The sequence below is a fragment of the Sinocyclocheilus anshuiensis genome, unplaced genomic scaffold (genome assembly GCF_001515605.1).
Source record: "Sinocyclocheilus anshuiensis isolate Anshui unplaced genomic scaffold, SAMN03320099.WGS_v1.1 scaffold195, whole genome shotgun sequence".
Taxonomy (NCBI): domain Eukaryota; kingdom Metazoa; phylum Chordata; class Actinopteri; order Cypriniformes; family Cyprinidae; genus Sinocyclocheilus; species Sinocyclocheilus anshuiensis.
The window spans coordinates 769360-789708 of NW_015548236.1; the positions used below are offsets into that span (position 1 = coordinate 769360).

At 39.1% G+C, this 20349-nt stretch overlaps 1 protein-coding gene across 3 annotated transcripts in view; it reads right to left on the reverse strand.

Moving 5' to 3' along the window:
• Nucleotides 1-14: 14 nt before the first annotated feature.
• The window catches only part of trps1 (trichorhinophalangeal syndrome I), a 132970-nt gene continuing 112635 nt past the window's right edge, over nt 15-20349 (reverse strand). For all 3 annotated transcript variants that reach the window (XM_016441914.1, XM_016441916.1, XM_016441915.1), the window contains exons 6-7: nt 9785-9907; nt 15-3081 (exon numbers count right to left, since the gene is read on the reverse strand). In XM_016441914.1, coding sequence (XP_016297400.1) covers nt 1945-3081; nt 9785-9907 — 1260 coding nt within the window. In that variant the 3' untranslated portion in view covers nt 15-1944. The remainder of the gene's footprint in view (nt 3082-9784; nt 9908-20349) is intronic.

Sequence of the window (20349 nt, forward strand, 5' to 3'; positions counted from 1 at the left end):
AGAGAAAGAAAAAAACAGATAGAGAGAGAGAGAGAGAGAGAGAGAGAGAGAGAGAGAGCACAAATTAGACATTTTGAGTCTCAAGCTCTCCCCCTTTTCCCCAGTTCATATAAATAATGTCTGTAGGAAGTCAGACTAGACCCAACTCACTGAACCTGTGACCATGAAAAGGAGCAAGTGTGGAGAAGTACACATGGGAGCACAACAACAACAGCAACAACAACAGCAAAAAAACAACAGACATCTCAAAGCTGCTAGCAAACAAAAACAGAATCTGGGAGGTTCAAATATTTTTGCTTTTCCTATTCAAATAAAATGGAAAACTGTGAAGATGCGTGAACAGCTTTAAATATATCAAGCGCTTGACTTGATAAAGTATGTTTGGATCATTTCTGAGCTCATTATTACTTAAAAATATGTTTTTCGGTCACTCAGGTAGACAGTTGTCCACTCCACATGATAAAAGTTGCAAAAGGGGCATAAAAACCAAAGTACAGCTGGGTGAAACAACAATATAAATAATGTTATGCCTCTTTGAGACAACTGCCATTGAAAGGCACCAGAAACACCTGCAGTTATTAAGTTTCATCAACAGTACACTGAATAAAATTGTTAAAAAAACAAAAGTCTAAGGTGTTTTCAACTGCTCTTTAGAATTAAAGGTGGAACCGAATGAATTTAGACTGGCACAAAGTTATTATTTTTATATTATAGAGCACTGGCTCCCATAAAATGACCAAATAAAGCACAGACTCATCAGTTTCCCTTGAACGTTCGGTATCAGAAGAGCAAGAGAAAAATACAGGAAGACTTCAGTCCAATACAACCTTTTTCTTCAACTACAAAGCACAAGTACATGGTAAGAAGAGGCAACAGAAAATGACAACACTTGGAATGAATAGTGCCCTTTTGTGGCCAAAACTAAAAAAAAAAAAGAAAGAAAAAAAAACATACTTTTGTTTAATATTCCTCCTTTAGAGGAAAGGAAATTGAATTGTCTTACTGTTTTCATGAAAAAAAAAAAAAAAGTTCAGGTGTTGCTTCATTATGACGTTTGCTACATTTGCAAATGTAAACGTTTGTCAGAGCCAAACTCAAGGCCCTTATTCAGATGCAAGTTCAATGTTGCATATCAACATCTCATGTAGAAAATACTTTGTACAATATATCAGGCACTGATAATATGATTTTACTATTAACAACCTAGAAAAAAAATATTTTTTTATTCCTTCCCAAATTTCTAGAGTAGAGAATTGCATCCCAGCAACTAAGGCAGCAGCTTAAAAGTTTTGATGGATTCTGTGACTTGAGTTACCTAACCCTATAACTTCAACACACAAAAAAAGACAAGAATGACAAGAACAAACAGAAAACCATAAGACATTTAGTATAATGTTAACTGGAGACAGACTATAAACTAATGTTGTCTATTCAGCCATACACTTTCCCTGAGGATGCTGGATGTTTGTTCGAGGACGGCAGTCATTTATGCTGTTGCCATAGTGACAGACGACTGCCACATTTTCCTACACTGAGCCACACATGCAGAAACACATCCTCATTTTTATCAGAACCAGGTAAGAGAACTTTCCATAAATCTGCGAATACACACGACGAGAAACGAAGCATTAAATTGGAGTAGATGTACCTTGCTTGCTGAACTGCCTTGTCGAAAATTACATATCTGGACTAACGAAAATATATCTAGATTGAGTAGCTACATGTACCGATGTCTTCAAAAAGCAGTCTTTGTTCGTTAAAAGTATACGTGTGTGTGAGCTCCCACAGAAATGCTATGCTGACTGAAGTTTCTTGCATTGGCTGCTTAGGCACCATGATCCGTCTTGGCACATTTCAAGCAAAAAAAAGTTCAATGCATTCATTTGTACAAGCGCTCGCTTTCCTCGCTGCTCTAATTGTGCTCGGACTGCAGGTTTGTAAAGCTCATTGGTTAGAGGGGTTGGCATTCGCCTCGGGGGCGGCCCGGTGGAGGCCTCGCTGGATGTGTGTTGTGAAATCGTACTTATCGGCGCAAGCATGCAGGCAGATACTGCACTGGAAGGGCCCGCCGTCACCATGGCAACTCATGTGCAGGGCGTACAGGACCTCGTCCATGAAGACAATGCCACAGTGGGTGCATTTGCTCGAGATGTCATCTTGCGTGGCCTGATCAATCTTCTCCGGTTGGGCGATTTGCGAAGTAGAGTGCTCCTCTTCGGGTTCTTCCGAGTGTTCCGTCTCCCGCTCCCTTTCAGAAGCGGTTGACGCCCATTTCTCCTTGGCGACGAGGGTCCCATTGGGTGTAGGACTGGGTTTGGAATGTTTCATGGCCAGGTCGAGAGGCGTGTCGCTTTCGGGTTCAGAAGGGGTTGGTGGGGGGAAATGAGGCGGTAAGCCGAGGGTAGGGTAAGGCACAAAGCTTTGGCACGGATTGGGAAGGCCAGCCACAGGGCTCAGGTAGTGGCCCGGGTTGCCCGGCACAGACATCTTGTACTTAGTCCAGAAGCGCAACCAGTCCGCTTCGTTTTGCAGGTCGTTGTGGAGGAAGGGTAGGCTGAAGAATGGGTACTGGTACTTCTCGATAGGGCTTCCAGGAGGGGAGTAGCTGGCCTGCTTCGATGGACGCATGTACTTCTCAATAGGGCTGCCCCGTTCAGAACCACCCTTGCCGTCCCCTCCCTGGGGTCCTGCGCTGAGCCCGTTGCCCTCGGCCCCGCCGTCCGCAGGGCTCTTGTGCATATGCAGGGGTGGCATGCGCTTGTGGATCTCCAGCGTCTGGTTGACGAGGAACGCGTGGGTGGAGCGGGGGCTAGGGTGACTTTTGGGTCCTGAGGAACCGTAAGCCTCGTATTTATCCAACTGCACTTGGGCCTCGGCACGTGATAAAGACCCATCAGATCCTGCTTCCTCAGTCCTCCTCTCTAAGGGGCTGCCGTTGAGACGCTCCTCGCTGTTGACGCGCTGCTGCTTGGACCCCACCTGCTCAGATGGTACGGGGTCAGGATTCAGGCGCTTGCGTGTCCGTCGACGGATGATCTGCTCGCCGTTGTTTTGCTTGATAATGTTCAGCGGTCTTGGGGTCTGAAAAAGAGACATGCAAATTATTACATTTTGAAATTGGGGTCACTGACGTGATGCTTATTTTTTTTATATAAAGTTTTAGTCATTTTAGTACAACTTATTTTACTTAAGTTATTTGCCAAGGCAACATTTCTAATTTTCATTTATGCATTTTAAGTTTACATTTCCATCTAATATTTCTACATGATTTTAAGATGGTTTTTTCTCATATCATGAAGGCAAAAAACTTCTTAAAAGAATAAAACCTAGTGGTTTGACATGACTTTTTATTTCATAGGAATTAATAATTCATTGCATTTGTTAAAAAATTTTAAAAATTTTTATTAAGATGTATATACTGTATTCAAGGAGCAAGTTTTTTATTATTATTTACTTAATAGTTAAACCACAGCCATCAAAACCATGTGAAAACAATGCATTTCTAAGGATGTAGACAGGTTTTTGAACTAAAAAAAAACAAAAAACAAAACACAAAGCTGGAACCAGAGTTTCTGTGTTAAATATTTTACATTTTTTTAATACCAGATTTGGGTACGGTTGGGTACAATCTCCATGTGTGTGATCCAAACAAACAAATATTCACATGCTCTCCCAAGTGTCTGTGAGACTGGACCTGATCTATTTACTGCCTCATAAAAACAGTCTCTGATCTAATATTGTGATTTCAGTAGAGTGATTCATCCCTTCTGGGACTCAGAGGACACACTCCTGTAATTAGGCAGGTTAGCATAATAATCTCCCATCAAATGGCTATTAATTACTGCTTTATTTTCACTGGACTACGTAAGCCTAGCTCAAAAATCAAGACACTACAGTGAGTTCACAAATATAAATGAGTGAATTATAGAAGTGACTTTCAGCTTGACTACAGGAAAGAGACAGAAATCAATGGGTGAAACTGTTATCAATTGTGCTACTTTACAAGAAAAAGCCCGAACTAACAGTATGTTCCTTCTCATTTCTCATCCTTTACGTCTACGCTAAAATGGAAACTACTGTGGTTGGAGAGATGTGAGATATGCATATTTCCTTTGGTGGCAGACCTGCAACAGGAGGGAAAATATGGAGCACTTGTCTGTAATCTATTTTTCAGAGCACAGATTCCATCCGGGTAGGCAGTGGCTCGGGGGGAAAACTTTAGTAAGGTGACGCAACTCATTTAGCTACACTGCCAGACACATACTTCCAAGTCCTTGCTTGATGCAGAGATCACCCACGACTCAGAGCCAGAGATAAATGGCAGAAGAACCATGTCGCTCCCCTCTACCACCACCTTCCGACTGCTTGTTGACTTTGAGGTAGAGGCACATCGAGGGAATCAATCATGTATGGTAGTACAAAATGTAACTCCGCCTCAAACTAGCCTTTGGCTCTGCACCATATGTTCTAGGGGAAGAAACATGAGATGCATATTTTCAATAATGCTTGGCCACTGGGGACCGGAGTTCAATCTAAAACAAATCTTACTGTGTTGCTTAAGTTCAGTTAATGCCCTGTGATAGATGGTGTTAAAATAAATGTGAGCGCTCACTTTTTGGAACATGTCAGGCTGGTTGTCTGTCTGAAGAGAGGATGGGGATGAAAGCCAGACAAAAAGAAAGAGTGCCCTCTACTGCTGGACCACGTCAGGCCCTCACTGCACACTACAGAAAGAGGGCATTCTTTCTTGTTCTTTTTTTTTTTCTCTTCAGTCTAATTTTGTAAGGATTATTATTATTTAAAAAATGAACAGTGCTTGATTTATCAGTTGGCTATGAGTTCTTGACTTTTCTGTTTCAAATATCAAACCAGACAAGAGACATTAAAGTCTTAAAGTCTTAAAGCCTTTGATTATATCTGCTTCCTACTACAAAATGACTAGTGGGGGATTAAGTTTGGTGGCCCCTGACAACACCACCCCCACTCCCCTCCAAAAAATCCCTTAAAAAAAAGAATTTAATAAAATTATATGATAAATGCATACAGCACAAATGGAAGACTAGTTCTACAAGAAGTCTCTTTCGTAATAATATACTGTAGAGCTATTCAGCAACCTTGGGTATCTCTCTATTTATTTCATCTTATCTATTTTTGACAGTTTGTGTACCTTAGCTAAAGACTTTTTTTTTAAACACTGAAATGTATTAAATGCTCAAAGGAGCCTGGAAGACTGTGCTGTCAGTGAACAAAACCTTGTTGCTATTCCGCTATTTCTTTCTACATTTTGGGCTTTCTTGTTCCAATGGGTGGTCAGAGTTCAGAAGCTTCGAGAACTTTTTTGGAGAACGAACGATATATTCTTTCTGCGTCCCACATAAAAAGTTCCTTGATGGTGTATCTGAAAAACGGAGGCAGCCGCAAGTTTTATGTCGGGCATTGACGCATGGCTACGGCGCATGTAGGGTCCTATTATTAGAAGATAAAATCTGAGAGACATTTATTATTGCAATGTGTTCTGGCACGAGCAGCCCAGACCTCCATTTAGGGCTCTCTACAGTGTGGTTTTATGAGGTGCTATTATGAAATGATTTCTGTACAGCATATAAAAGTTTTTATTCAAAAATATAAAAAATACTACTGGAAACTGACTGCCAAGCTGACATGAAGGACACAGTCTCCGCTGGCCTGCGTTAGCGCGCCATCAGTGAAGCAGTCACTCGATTATTTATCAAACCAAGAACCTGAAAGACTATGAGATATCTTCTACTTAACATCCCCACTGCCTTTACTTGGCTCCAGAAATCAAACTGCCGTAGAGGACTCGGCATGTTATAACAGAAACCAAAAACAGAAACATCAGGCAAACAAATCCTGTAGCCAATCGGCAGTGATTCGAAGGATCCCGAGGGCTTCGGAGAGGCGTCTCCACATCTTGTTTATTAGCTTCTAGTGGAGTGTGACGTGTACACAACCTGATGGTCCACTGCAGAAGCTACTTTACAGTAAAAGAACACAGAGAGACTATAACCAACTGGTCATTCAGTCCACCGCTGGAATGTACAGGCTTTAGATCATCGCACCACACAGCTATAAATATCATCAAAGGTGAGCACTGAGCTAGAACTAATAAAATACAGATCTATGCTATTGCTATTTTTGTATACAATATGAGGGAAATACACATTTCATCAGCACTGTAGGCAGTCATTGCACAAATGTAAATAAAAAGATAAGCTCAAGAAGAGTAAAGGTAGCAGTTCTCATTAATAGGTTTAAGGATTTAACAGATTACATCCAAAATAACCAATGTTTTTCATACATTTCATTCATTAAAGATTCTAAAATGTTTACAACATTCTTTCACCAATACCGATAGTGCCACTTTGCCTCTTTAAACTTTGCCACTGTCAAGACGATCAGTTTGACTCATTTTCTCTCAGCTATCAAAAATCTAATTTGAAATGCATCATTCTTTCTTTCCTGTGCTAATAAAGCCCATCTGAACACACCTTTCAGTGGTTTACATGTCACTTCTGTATAGCCTGTGCAATGGAAATACTTCTGCACACTTTTTTTCCACAGACATGGGGCACACAACATGCCTCAGTCGAACTAAATACAAGATACGGGTTTTGCAATATATGTAAACATGTTATGCAATACAATACAATTATGTAATAAATTGTAGAACTTATTACTGTTCACTACATTTAAAAATTTTGAGCCAAGTAAGATTTTTGAATACTTAAGAAATAAGAAGATAAGAATACTTTTATCCAGCAAGGACACATTATATTGATAAAAAACGGCTTTGTTACAAAATATTTCTATTTCAAATAAATGCTATTCTTTTGAAATGTCTATTCAAAGTATCCTGAAAAAATGTATTATGATTTACACAATAATACTAAGTAGCACAACTGATATCAACATTGATGAAAAGAAATGTGTCTTGAGCAAATCAGCATATTAGAATAATTTCTGAAGAATCATGTGACAATGAAGACTGGAGTAAATAGCTGCTGAAAATTCAGCTTTGCCAACACAGGACTTTTTTTTTTTTAATATATTTTAAAACAGGACACAATTTCACTTGTAACCAGTTATCGCCTGTGTGTCTGATTAGGCCTAAAGAAAAACTGAAGCCACTGTGTTCCACTCTCATCAAATTCATCACCCCTTGGCTTTTAATATCAGTGTGATCTCAGAAGTAAAACTGTCAAGAATTGTTCCCATTTCCCTTAAAGTCATGGTCACCCCACTTTTTCTGTCCCAGGAAGCCAGAGCAAAGACTGATGCGAGCATCAGTACTGCTGCTGCATCAATGCATGATGGAACTCCAACATAAATGTCAAAGTTAGAAAAACTTCCAGCATGAGGAAACTTATTTACTCCAGACAGTGTTTAATGTGGGGCAGTAAATAGAGCATACAGTATTTCACAAGCTCAGCTGTGAAGCGCCCATTGATTGCAGGCTCTCTGATGAAGCGGTGCGGACAGACAGGCAGATGTGAGAGGCTGTGTCGGGTCAAGTTAGCACGACTCAAGCCACCAGGTGGCATGGCCCCTGAAAGAGCCTCTTGTGGTCTGGGCGATGTGGTGCCTTAACACGCCTTACCCCAGCCGACCACACTGATTCAGTCGGCCCCTGTTTCCAAGCCTGTGCCACCCAGGCACTAGTCCCGATAGCCCGAGGCCACTGAGGCAAAGAGCGCTTCCAACATTGCATATCAAGACAGGAAGAAACTGTAACACTCACAGACTTGACCCAATTCTGAAGGAGCTCCAAAGATTAGAATGCAAAATCAACGTTAAGTCCAGCAACAGGCCCGAGAACAATGCTTTTTCTGTTTCTCCAGCTTAATTCTGACTGTTTACCCATCATGTTTATTCAGACACCATTTCAAAGGAAATAGAAGAACACTAGAACACTTTTAAGGCTGCAGATAAAGCTTTAGGTATGACTGCAGATGAAAAAAAAAATGCTAATTCAGATCTAAATTAAATTGGGAGAGCGGAGAACTGAGGCGATAAAGCAAATCAAATTAAGTCATTTAGTGACCGAGTCCAGAAACGAGTAGTTTCATTTCTTTGTGCACATTTCACACAGACTGAAGAATTAATAAAATAGTCACTGTATAGTCATAATTTATGCATTTATAAATATCATATATAAAATGTATTTTTTTTAATTGTTGATATTATTCGGATAAACAGAAAGCATGTGTATGACCATAATTAAATGCAACAGTGCCTACTCAGGTTTTTGCAGAAGTATTTTTTCTATTTATGTCTCTGTTAAAGACTTATAAGCTATGAATAAAAAAAAAACAGCTATTAAAGAAATGACAAGATTACAAACTTTGTTTGAAGGGAAAAAATTTTTAAAATTGGACAAAAACACAGTTATAGACTGTGTACTTAATGAGGGAACGAACTACAATCTAATGACGCACTGTGAAAGAAACTAAAGATCAACTAAAAATATTTTCTTACACACACACATATATACAGTATGTGTGTGTGTATACATATCAGTTCAGTATATATATATATATATATATATATATATACACACACTGTATATATGAATATATACATACATACATATACATACATTTGTGTGTGTGTGTGTGTGTGTGTGTGTGTGTATATATATATATATATATATATATACACACACACGCAAATATTAAATTTTGAGAGCATAGGAGAAGACCATTCATATAATGTTCACATAATTCACAGTGATTTTTCTTTTAGAGCGATTTGCTTATAAAGATTCTTTGAATGATGGAGATTTCTTTGCAGAATCATGGGTAATGCAGTTTTTCACAAGGAAATCTGCTGGAAAACTGAATGATTATTAAAAAAAAAGCAGGCTGATGGCTTCAGCAAAAACATTTGCCATTTATTAAAAACCTTGGAGCTCAAAAAAGTTATATCTTTAAAGGCTTACAAGTTATCATTAAAAATCAATACCACCATGTAGAAAATTAATGGGATTTTTACTTTAAGAACCAGAATATTACACTCTATAACAAAGGAGGTTAAAAAAAACAGTTTAACCAAAAACAAAATTTCTGTCATCATTTTTTCTCCCTTCCAAGCTTTGACTTTCATAGACTTATCGGCTTTGGAACACAATAAGAGATATTTAGCAAATCCCGAGCTTTTCTGCATACTATGAAAGTGGATGGGCGCTAAAACAACTGTAGTTGCCACTGACTTTATCGTATGGAAAAAAGCAGCTTAAACATACTACTCTGTCTCTACTCCGTACTGTCTCTTTTTGTGTTCCACGCAAGGAAGTCTCTTTTTGTGTTCCACAGCAGGCTGTTGTAAATAAGAATGTGCTCTTAAGTGACTTGCCCGGTTAAATAAAGGTTAATAATAATAAGAAATTCATATGGGTTTAGAACAACATGAAGGTGAAAAAATGTTAAAGAAAGACTCCACTTGACTGGGTTTTAAGGTTGTGCCAGTAGGCATTGTGTCTCAGGTTTTAAGGTCAGGTGTTTGTTAGGACTGTGGGAAGTGGGGCTCCCAGCCGGTGCAAAATTACTTCCATAGGGCCATTAGCTGGCTGCAGGGCTGAGGAAGGCCAAAAGGGCTTTTCCCCCGGGGTCCTCGCCTGACAGCGCGGAAATGAAGCGATCAAACCGGAGCTGCTACACTGTCACCTCTCCATTCATTTTGAACTCTGTTTCTGCGATTTGTGTGTGGGCTGGCGAGGCGTTCTCGCCGTCCCTTGCACTGATGTTTTCTTAGTTCCCCCCCTTACCGAGTGCAGCTTCTGATAGAGGCCACACGCGTTGCACACGTAGCCGCCGTTGGCATTCTTCCTCCACAGCGAGGTCTTGGTGGTCAGACAGTTGGCGCAGAAGACCCCCGAGCCCCGCCGTCTCTGAAATCATAAAAAAGAAAGAGAGCCAAAATGAGTAAAAAAAGCAGGCTGTTGAGAAAAAGAGGGATGGAGATTCATGCTCAGCATGGAGACGGGAGGTGAATGTAAAAGAGAAAGCAAGAAAAAGAGGCAGAGGGAGGAAAAAGGCGAAAACAAAATCCCAAGACTCAGCAGGGTGTAGCTGGATATGGCAGCTCTGATGGTGAGGGACACAATGTGTCCAATCAGAAAGCCAGGATGAGGCACAATTAATAGAACCAAGCTGATTCTAACACTAATTAACCTTCCCGTGATTTATAGGCTTTGTAAGATACCGTGTCAGTGAGATCGCACAACCAACTTCAAAATGGGTCGCCCGCACCGGCCTGACATAAATATTTTGATCTTTCAATAAATGTCTCATCTCGTACACATGTATGACGTGAACCGTTAAATCCATGGCTGGAACACAGAATATCTAGTAGCTTGGCGCAGAAGACCCCCGAGCCCCGCCGTCTCTGAAATCATAAAAAAGAAAGAGAGCCAAAATGAGTAAAAAAAGCAGGCTGTTGAGAAAAAGAGGGATGGAGATTCATGCTCAGCATGGAGACGGGAGGTGAATGTAAAAGAGAAAGCAAGAAAAAGAGGCAGAGGGAGGAAAAAGGCGAAAACAAAATCCCAAGACTCAGCAGGGTGTAGCTGGATATGGCAGCTCTGATGGTGAGGGACACAATGTGTCCAATCAGAAAGCCAGGATGAGGCACAATTAATAGAACCAAGCTGATTCTAACACTAATTAACCTTCCCGTGATTTATAGGCTTTGTAAGATACCGTGTCAGTGAGATCGCACAACCAACTTCAAAATGGGTCGCCCGCACCGGCCTGACATAAATATTTTGATCTTTCAATAAATGTCTCATCTCGTACACATGTATGACGTGAACCGTTAAATCCATGGCTGGAACACAGAATATCTAGTAGCTTGAAATATTGCACTCTACTGTAAGAGAAGGGGAAAAAATAAACTCAAGTAGGAAAAAAAGGAGAGAGATATAGCCACATGAATCATCCACCGGGAACGGACAGAACTACAAGTGAATCCCGAGAGTCAACCGGGGCAAATCACAGGAATTATCTCGATTATGGTCCCTGTAAAACTAATTTAGCCTTATAGAATGTGTACGATTTATTTAGCCTAACTTCAGACGGCTTGAGCAGGGAGCACATTTCTCCTGCCAGGAAAGTACAATGCTCCTAATTGTGCTCTAATACATTTAGAATGGAAAGCTTTCTGCAGACATAATTTTGGCTTCGAGTCGGTAGAGCTTTTTTGGCAGGGAAAGGGCACTTGATTCATCGGGTGTTTCACAACGTATCAGTAAAATTTTTGGGGCGCCGCCAGCTTCCTATAGGGTAATTTTTCCATCCAGATGCACCATTGGAGGGCCCCGCATCAGCTAAACTAATTATGATCTCACCTTCGCTGATGCTTGCTCACTCTATGGTTCAACATCTCCCATTAATCATAGATACGTAGAAAATGAATGTGAAAAGAGAATGAGGGACGGTAGCCTGCACAACCATAAAGAATAAAAATGATGGCAATAACTTAATGAGATGGAGCAATGTTTTCCATGCGCTATCAGCAAATGCAAAGTCACTCTGACAACTGCCCTTTGCAACCGCAGAGCATCATTCTGATGCACACAGCATTTCAGGCCGAGAGGGAGGGATCTCGCGTCCTTTATTGTGCACATAAAAAGGTAGGTAAACTCATTGAAGGTGCATAAACACCGTTCTAATGGCTTGCCGCAACAATAATGACACTATCCTTACATTAAGCATTAGACTTACCCAAATCAATAGTTTTATCCTTCACAAAAAGTACTGTAGCACTACCATATTATGTTGATGGCTTTAGATGGTAATGCATTTACATATTCTATGGGTACTTCAATTAAATATTTGTAAATAATGTATAATTCCAACTCTGTAAGGGATAGTTTGGAACGGAATTGACTTGAATTTGTCACTTGTGAACTGTCCCTTTAAGACAGCAAGATGTCTGGAATGTCCCACAACACAAACCCACAATACCTTGCTGGAAGATTATCTCAAAATCGAATTATGGCTCATTTACGTCAGAATCAGTGCTTTCTTACAAGCTTTAAGCGAGAATGTATATATTTTCTGATCTCAGTGGGGTTTTTGGAGGGCCACATGATAGTCCTGACAGTTTAGACATGATTGATTGATTGATTCTTTCCTATCCTGTTCTAGCGTTACAAGCCAAACAAAGTGTCCGTCATCAGCTTTGTGGATTTCTCTCCCTGGCCTTCTGGGCTCCAGAGCCAAATCACTCACACGTGTTCCCTCCGCCTGGCCCGCAGATCTTCATCGTACAACAGCCGCAGAGAGTTAATATACATACAAACTACACACAGTGTGAACAAAACTGATAATTTATCTTGTTGGTCAAATCATTCATTTGTGCTGGGCCTCCTGTTTAGCCATCCAGAAAGCTTATATGGTTATGGATACAGTGGGCCAAAAGCTTTGGATTTAAAACAATATAAATCAAAATCTCTGACTCTGAGAGCCAAAACTAAATCGGAATGAAAGGCTGATCATGTCTGCATCTGACTCTGTTGTCCACTGACTGTGATAAGGACTGTTTCAGTGTTAGAATTAATTAGACTCTTAAATTGCGTAATCCTTTTATCAAAAGGGAAAATAAATGGAGCACTTAAAGAAAAAAAAAACTTCAGAAGGTGTTTTTTTTATTCTATCCGTAAGTATATATACACACACACACACGCACACATATATAAAAAATAATTATAGAAATATAATTATAATTAATTTCAAAATAAAAAATATGTAAAAAAATTACATGTAAAATTACATGTAATTTTTTTAATAATAGATAATTTAGGTAATTTTGGTATTTATGGTTGAAAAAGTTAACTCAATTAATCCACCATTAGCAGGTGTTTTTTTACCCTTAGCAGTAAAAAAATAAAATTTTGACTGGCTGCATTAAAATTAATGTCTCCATTAAAATATTAACTATTATTCCAATCAAACCTTCAGTGTCATTAAGTTTATGTTCATTGTAAAGACAAGTCTTTATATATTAGGTTAAATGTGCAAGTGAGTTTTCTTACAGCAAACTCACAAAATAAAATATAAAACGGAGAGGCTGACCATGTCTGCTTGACACTGGTGGCATCTAGTGTGCTGGATCACCGTAAGAGCATGATCCCATGATTGAACTGAACCAGCAACTTACATTTACTACCTACTTGTTAATAAACAATCAATCATACACATAAACAAGGTGCAGAGATTGCAAGAACAACTTGTTGGACTGATATAAGGTCAAAGCGAATTTCCAAAACAATCTAAAATTAAGCAACAAGTATCTAAAGGAAAAATACACAAAATAAGCAAGCTATAGTGACAGTCCATTACATTTTAAGTAGGATCAAATATAAAGTAGTGTCAATACGTTCAGATGTGAAAGTGTTTGGGAGCGGGTCGTGGGTCAATTACACAGGAAAACCCAGAAATAGCCTTCTCCTGTTGAATGGTGCACAATCCCAGACATCCTTTTCAATTATCAACTGGACCAGTCTGCCATCTGTAAAAACGAATGCGTACCTTGCCTTGCCAGGTTCTGTTTTTTTTAAATCTCTTTCTCCCTCTATTACATCTCAAAAAAAGGACAAGTTGGCAAAAGAAAAAAAGAAGAAAAAAAAAAACACATTTGACTGGCTTGCTGCAGCTGCTCACCAAAGGAAAAGGAGGGGGGAGGCAAATGAGAGAAAGCCCTGATTGTCTTTGTTTTCCCAAAGTGTGGGGTGATTTTTCTCGCCTGCCACGTCTGGCTGTGCTGTGAGGTGATGCATTGCTTTTTTCCGCGGGCTAGAGGGGCCGCAGAGAGCCCAGGCCCTGTCTGTTTCCTGGCCTGCTCCAGTTTATCACTGTATCTGCTCTCAGCGCTGCTCCCACTATCTGGTATCCGTCACGGCCTTCACAAGGTGCCATGCATTATCACGCAGCACCGCCACTGGTTAAAACACCACTAATCATAATCAAAACAAACTTTGCGCTACCTTTCATCTGCAGTCAGGATGAGGTGTAATAATAGGCTGGATTATGTATTTTTTGGGATCATTTATTTCCATACGGCGAGGGCTACAACAAAGGTACGCGTACAGGTAGCGCGAGGTTAGAGTTACTCGCAGTAAACAACAAAATGGCTGTTCTTGTTTGCATTGCGGGCTGTGATGAATGACCCTGCTGCACTCTGGTACTTTCTGTGTGTGTAGCTTGTGCATTCTGTTTGTACGTGATTGATTACGCATGCCTAACACTAGGCGCTCTAGGGAGTCGGACTAATTCAGTCCTGGTGAGAGGAATCTGAAGTAATTAGAGGCAGGACCTAATTACATCTATTTATTTAACGAGTATGTTCCCACAATTCCATAAAGCTCTCCATTAAAAGCTTCTAGTCTCAGGTGAAAGAGGCGGGGAAGAAACATCACACCTTTCTGTCTTAAACCTATTACGGTAATCAGCTGCTCTCAAGGTTTTGTAACCGGTTTCGCAGCCATTGTCGATTTTCGGTTCTAAACAATGCGGCGTCTATGAAAAATGTCTGTGTTAGAGGTGAAAATAATAGCTTTGAGCACCAGGGAGATTTCCAGGCCTCTGCGACGTCAATCCTATAGTCGGTTTTGGTGAGGTGGACAGCAAAATCGTGCCTAAAAGCAGAGATAGTTAAAATGATGAGGGGAAGCAGGGGATGCTTGGAGACTGACACATCACAGATATAATATGTGAAAATAAGGGCTAATAATGCATTTGACATGCCGTGTGGATGTAAGAGAAAGGATTCTTTGGTTTAAAGGGGGCGATTTGCACACAAAGCCAGTGAAATGAAATTACATGTAATTCACTTAGGCAATCCGCGGGGCCTCTTTAATTAAATAAACAATTATTTAATCAGCTGTGGGGAAATTAGGTGAACCCCTACTGACAATTTCAATTTCAGAAATCCTGCATCAACTTTTCAAGGCTCAGGCAGTACCATCGAAACGCCATCGGCAAACATCTGGATACAACTGCAGACATATCGAACCATCAAGCCCTATCTTTGGTGGATGTTATACCGGGTTTACACAAATCCAAAGTCTCTTGCTGAAACGGAGTCATAATTATATAATTCAGTTGATAAATAAGGTTTAATATATTCTGTGAAAGCTTCACTTCTCCTGGAACCTGGGAGGCCACGGTAATATTCCCAATATCACATTCACATTTCTTCATGTTGCTCTCGGAATGCTTCACATCAGGATGAAGTCTTTAAAAAGCAGTAAGGATGGTCTCAAATCATCTGTAGTCAATCGGAAGGTTATTTAAGCACTTTCCGTGTCGGAGAACAGTTGTCATATTTATTTTACTACAGGGAATATTTCTCAGGGTTCTATTTTTTGAAAGTCTGTAAAATTAACATTTCTGAAAGTTTAAAGTCTGTATGAGATGAGATACCTCATAGCAGTGGGTCTCAACTAGTGGCCTGAGGCCCAATAGGGGGCCACAGAAAACCTCCAAAGGGGTCTTAAGATATTTATATTAAATAAGATATTCTTATTTAACATAAGACAAAACAAGCATTAAAATGAGCTAAAACAACTAAAAATCTTCTTTCTTTGAAGAACCAGGGTTTTAACTGTCTTGGAAGTCATGGATGTATTTGTGATTTCTAGACCTGGAAAGTCCTGTAAATTAATAAAATAAGTTTTGTAATGAATACACATTTTTATACCCATTTTTATGCTCTAAAATATTTTATCAGGTAGAAATTGTAAGAACTATACATATTTTTATGTTAATTATTTTCCAGTAAATTATGAACTACTGGAAAAGTCATGTTATTTTTTATTTCATTGGGTATAAAGTGTGGTCTTAAAACTTCTGGAATTCTGAAATGTACAGAATCCGAGAGTGCCTGCCTTTAAATATTGTTGTGGACAATGGGAGGTACTGGAAGGTTGAGAACCACTGCCAACTAGCCCCAATATCCCATATGTTAAATATATTAGTTGTGAATTGTGCACTGGGAATGCATCTACAGGAAATGAAAGACAGAAATGGAGGAAACTGTCAACCTGCCACAGATGACCAGTTCCCTCGGCCCAATTTCAAGCCACCAAAACTCTCTGAGGAGATGGGCTTCAGCTTTCTGTTCAAAGACAGCCCTTCAGTTATCTCTATCCAAATCCCCATCCACCCCCTTTGTCCTGCCCTGCATCGCACCGCGGCGTACCCCGCTGATACACGAGACTATCTGAGCCTTGGCTTTCTCTCCAAATCAGATTGAATCGGAGGACATGATCAAAGACAGACGGGTCTCTATCTGGAAGTGTGAAGCGCACATATCCATTTGCACTCAGAGGACTTATGGTTGTAGTCATGAGAGTAGCCTATTGTGCTGCAAAACTCAAAGGTCTCCCTCCTTCTTGTGCAAATAGAAGGCGGCTTTATGTATTCTGGAAAAATCTATTCCAGAGGCCGAACAATGCTCCGGTCTCCCCTTACCGCTACAAAGGCATTAGGCCTTTTGACACTATCGCTACACCCGTATCCCTTATCTAGGTCTTCCTTAGATATGTGGTATCCTCTTCTGAGAAACAGTTCCTAGGACACATCCTGTCTAGGTGACAGGAGAGGAAATCCGGATATGTCGCAGCTGGCCTCTAAATGTGTCATCTGTCACCTCCATAAGGTCCTCTTCAATGCTCTTTGTGTCGACGCGTCCTGGATGTCATAACATGGGGCCAGCTGACCCGAAACAATAGTTAAAGTGACTGACAATGACGGGCAGGAAAGAGAGCAAAGAGTTCAAGCATGACTTCACCGGCACACCTGCTCGTGTGTCACAGAGGCCAGTGGGGGTTACTGGCAGTCACAGAAAGGGTGCCTGCTGATCTAGAACCATTTTCTTGGTTCTACAAATCAATATCTATTGAGACAAAAACAATCAATTCTGGTCTTGGATCAGTATTTCAGTATCAGTGTTCATCATAAAAATTCAATGACCTACTTTGTGTTCTTTGATTAATTAAATGCTGGTATTCAAAGTAGGTAAACATGATACTTAAGTATGGATAGATGACACAACAGTTTCTTTGGTACAAATCTTTTTTTTTTTTAAACATTAAAAATGTTTATTGTTATACATGTTTATTCTGATCATTTTGGAAGGCATAAAGTCAAAAATGTCAAAGTGGAACAACTGTGCTGATTTTAAAATTAAGAAAAAATCTCATTAAAATAATTGAATTCTTGAACAATATTTTGCAAACCTTTATTATTATTATTATTATTATTAGAAATATTATATACAACAAGTCAAGTAAAGTCAAAATGTATTTCTATAGCACATTTAAAAGCAACAGAGTTGCACCAAAGTGCTGTACAACAAACAAACAACAAAACTGCTTCACTGCTTTTTAACATTTGTCAGCAGTCACATGCTGTAACCAAGTGCTGAAACATGCAGGAAATTATATAATAGAAATAGACCCTCATGACTGTGTCTCAAGGTCAATAAGTCTCTTAAAAAAATCTGAGAATTAGACTTTTTTAGATTAATAATTTGTGATATTTGTAAAAAAAAAAAAAAAAAAATAGAATAAAAAATATTGCAAAACACAAACTATATTAATTGTATTTTTATATATATTTTATAACCTTATGAAATATAACGTGAATGTGTCCAAAGGCCCGTTCACACCAAGGATGATAACTATGAAGATAACGATAAAGATATAGTTCTAAAAATCGTTCTCAATATTAAAGAATAGCAGAGTTCACACCACAGCTATAACGATAAAGGCACAGAGAAACGATATCGTTGGAATCACTTCCAGAACGATTTTTTTCAGCTGATGAACGATAAAATCATTGACACCCAATCAGAATCCATCCTGCTATAACGAGCTCGAGAATTTAAAACGGCAGATGCATTTGCGCTTAGAATAAACTGACAATATCGTCCGCTGGTGTGGACGCTAATATCGTTATGTTTATAGTTATCATTCTTGGTGTGAACGGGGCTTAAGACCATGCTACATGTTTTAAAGAATATTTTAAAAAATATATATTTTGCTTATGATAACCACTCATGCATGTTATTGACCTGTATTTATTTTTCTTTTGGCCTTTAGCCAGGTCACAATTTTGCATATTGCAGAAAAACAGATACATAGAAGGATTGAGAGGTATCTTGTAAAATAAGACTTCACCATGGAACATTTTCCAAATATTTTCTGCAGGCCTGGAGCAAATAGTCCGTTTTTTTTCCCTTCTTTTAATTCTTCCCCAAACTACGCAAAATAGAGACTGTGGGAACTGCCACTAGCAAAACTCTGGCACACTTTGCTTTAATAGTGTGTGCTGTAATATTGTGTAGAAAGAAGGACATAGAAACCTCAATTCACCTTGCCCTGGAGGGGAAACACAGGCCACAGAGACATGTGAAGCTGTCTATGTGTGGGAGAGAGACAGTCTATACTACACAACACTCGGCACCTGAATGTGAGCCGCTCCGTACACTAACAATGACAGCCTTTTTTCCACTCAACTAAAGTTTCTCTGCTGTAAATTTCACATAAGCTTGCTAAAGTAAGCTGTGGGCTGCTGTACGTTTGTGGCTTTGCAATAAACAAGTTACGAGAACGCCACTGTTGAGAATGACTTAAGCTGAAAAGACATAAACCACATGCACACACACTGAGGTATTCACACCTTGCAAAAGCACACAAACTCTCGCTTTCCATTTATGTGAAATTAAGCCAACTGGAAAATACTCTAAAATATAACCAGAGCTTTTCAGCTCATATCAGTTTCACTGTCAGACATGGAGCATCACAATAATTGCCCTGTAACTCAGAACCCAATATTTTACTGCGCTCAGAGAAAATATCAAATTCACAAGGATAACACTCATACGCTTCACCTCAGAGAAGCCTGGCAAATGTACCCACTCAAAAGCAGAGAGAGAGAGAGAGATTTTGTTTGAGATTTTGTGGTATAGGCAGTCACTGCGTGGGATCTGATATAACAGTGACACCATTTCACTTGATAAATATGGTCAGATCTGGTTGAGGCAGCTTGCTGCTCCTGGATCAGGGGTTCATGGTTGGCAACAGACATTACGTTAAATACAAAAGTGACTTTTGGAATGATTTTGGATATTTTTTTCTCTTAAGCTGACTATTTGAATGAAAATATCAGACTATAATTAACGGCAACATGTCATTTGAGCATTTATCACTCACCAGATGGTCTCAATGTAATTTTTAAAATGGTCTTTTATCAGATTTGCATCATTATATTATACAACAATGTATAATGGGACACATTAGAAAAAATCAACTTGGCAACTTTTTAAGAAATATGTATAATGAATCTTTCCCTGATTGTACTTTAATTACTTCAAAAGCTCTACTTTTATTTGTTCTCTTACTTTCTGAATTTCATCTCTTGGTAATCATCAACTTTCATAAATTACAAGAGTTATAAAAAGCTATTTTTATAACTCTAAAGAGATAACAATTTTTTTTTTAAATAAATCTCATAATGCAGAACTGAGATGATGTTGAATAAGATATTAACAAATATCACTTTTTACAGGCATTAACTTAAAGTAAACAAAACATATAACTCCTCTTTTCATACTAATTAAACGGTGATATTTATACCTTAAATGTAAGGTTTTGTAACATCTAACAGGGAACGTCTTGCGATATCAGTATCAGCTTCTTTTTCTTGGGGCAGCTAAACTAACTTTGTCATCATGAGAAATAACCAACATTATCTATGTTTCCATCCAAAGTTACGAATTAAACTTATGCGCAAAATTGGAATGTCGCATAAAAAATTTGCAAATAAAGCACCGTTTCCATCCAGTGAGTTGAAGAGAACAAAATCGTCACTTCCTGATTAACTTGCGCTAAATATTATGAAGAAAATTTACATTTGCTGCTGTAGGAGAAGGCACTGTATATAATAATTTTTGTATACAATAAATTACGAGCTTCAGAGTGTGCAGATGAAACACGGTCATGTTATTTTTGGAGCCTATGTTGGAGTTAATTATAACGAAGCACTTTGACGAGACTTTGCTCAAGCATTTTAGAAGGACAAAACTAGCATTTCAGATGCTGTGCAATGAGATCGGTATGTTGGTTTGTCCAGTTTTATGCTGTCCCATTGCAAAGTCACATGTCTTTTGATGCGCATTAAGGAATTTATTCGGTAAAAGTGTTTATGTGCATGTTTTCTTAACAGATAAGAATGTTATCAGACTTAGTTGAGCGCATACGTTTTTATTAGAGCCCGACCGATATATCGTTTTGCCGATATTATCGGCCGATATGAGCCTGTCGCC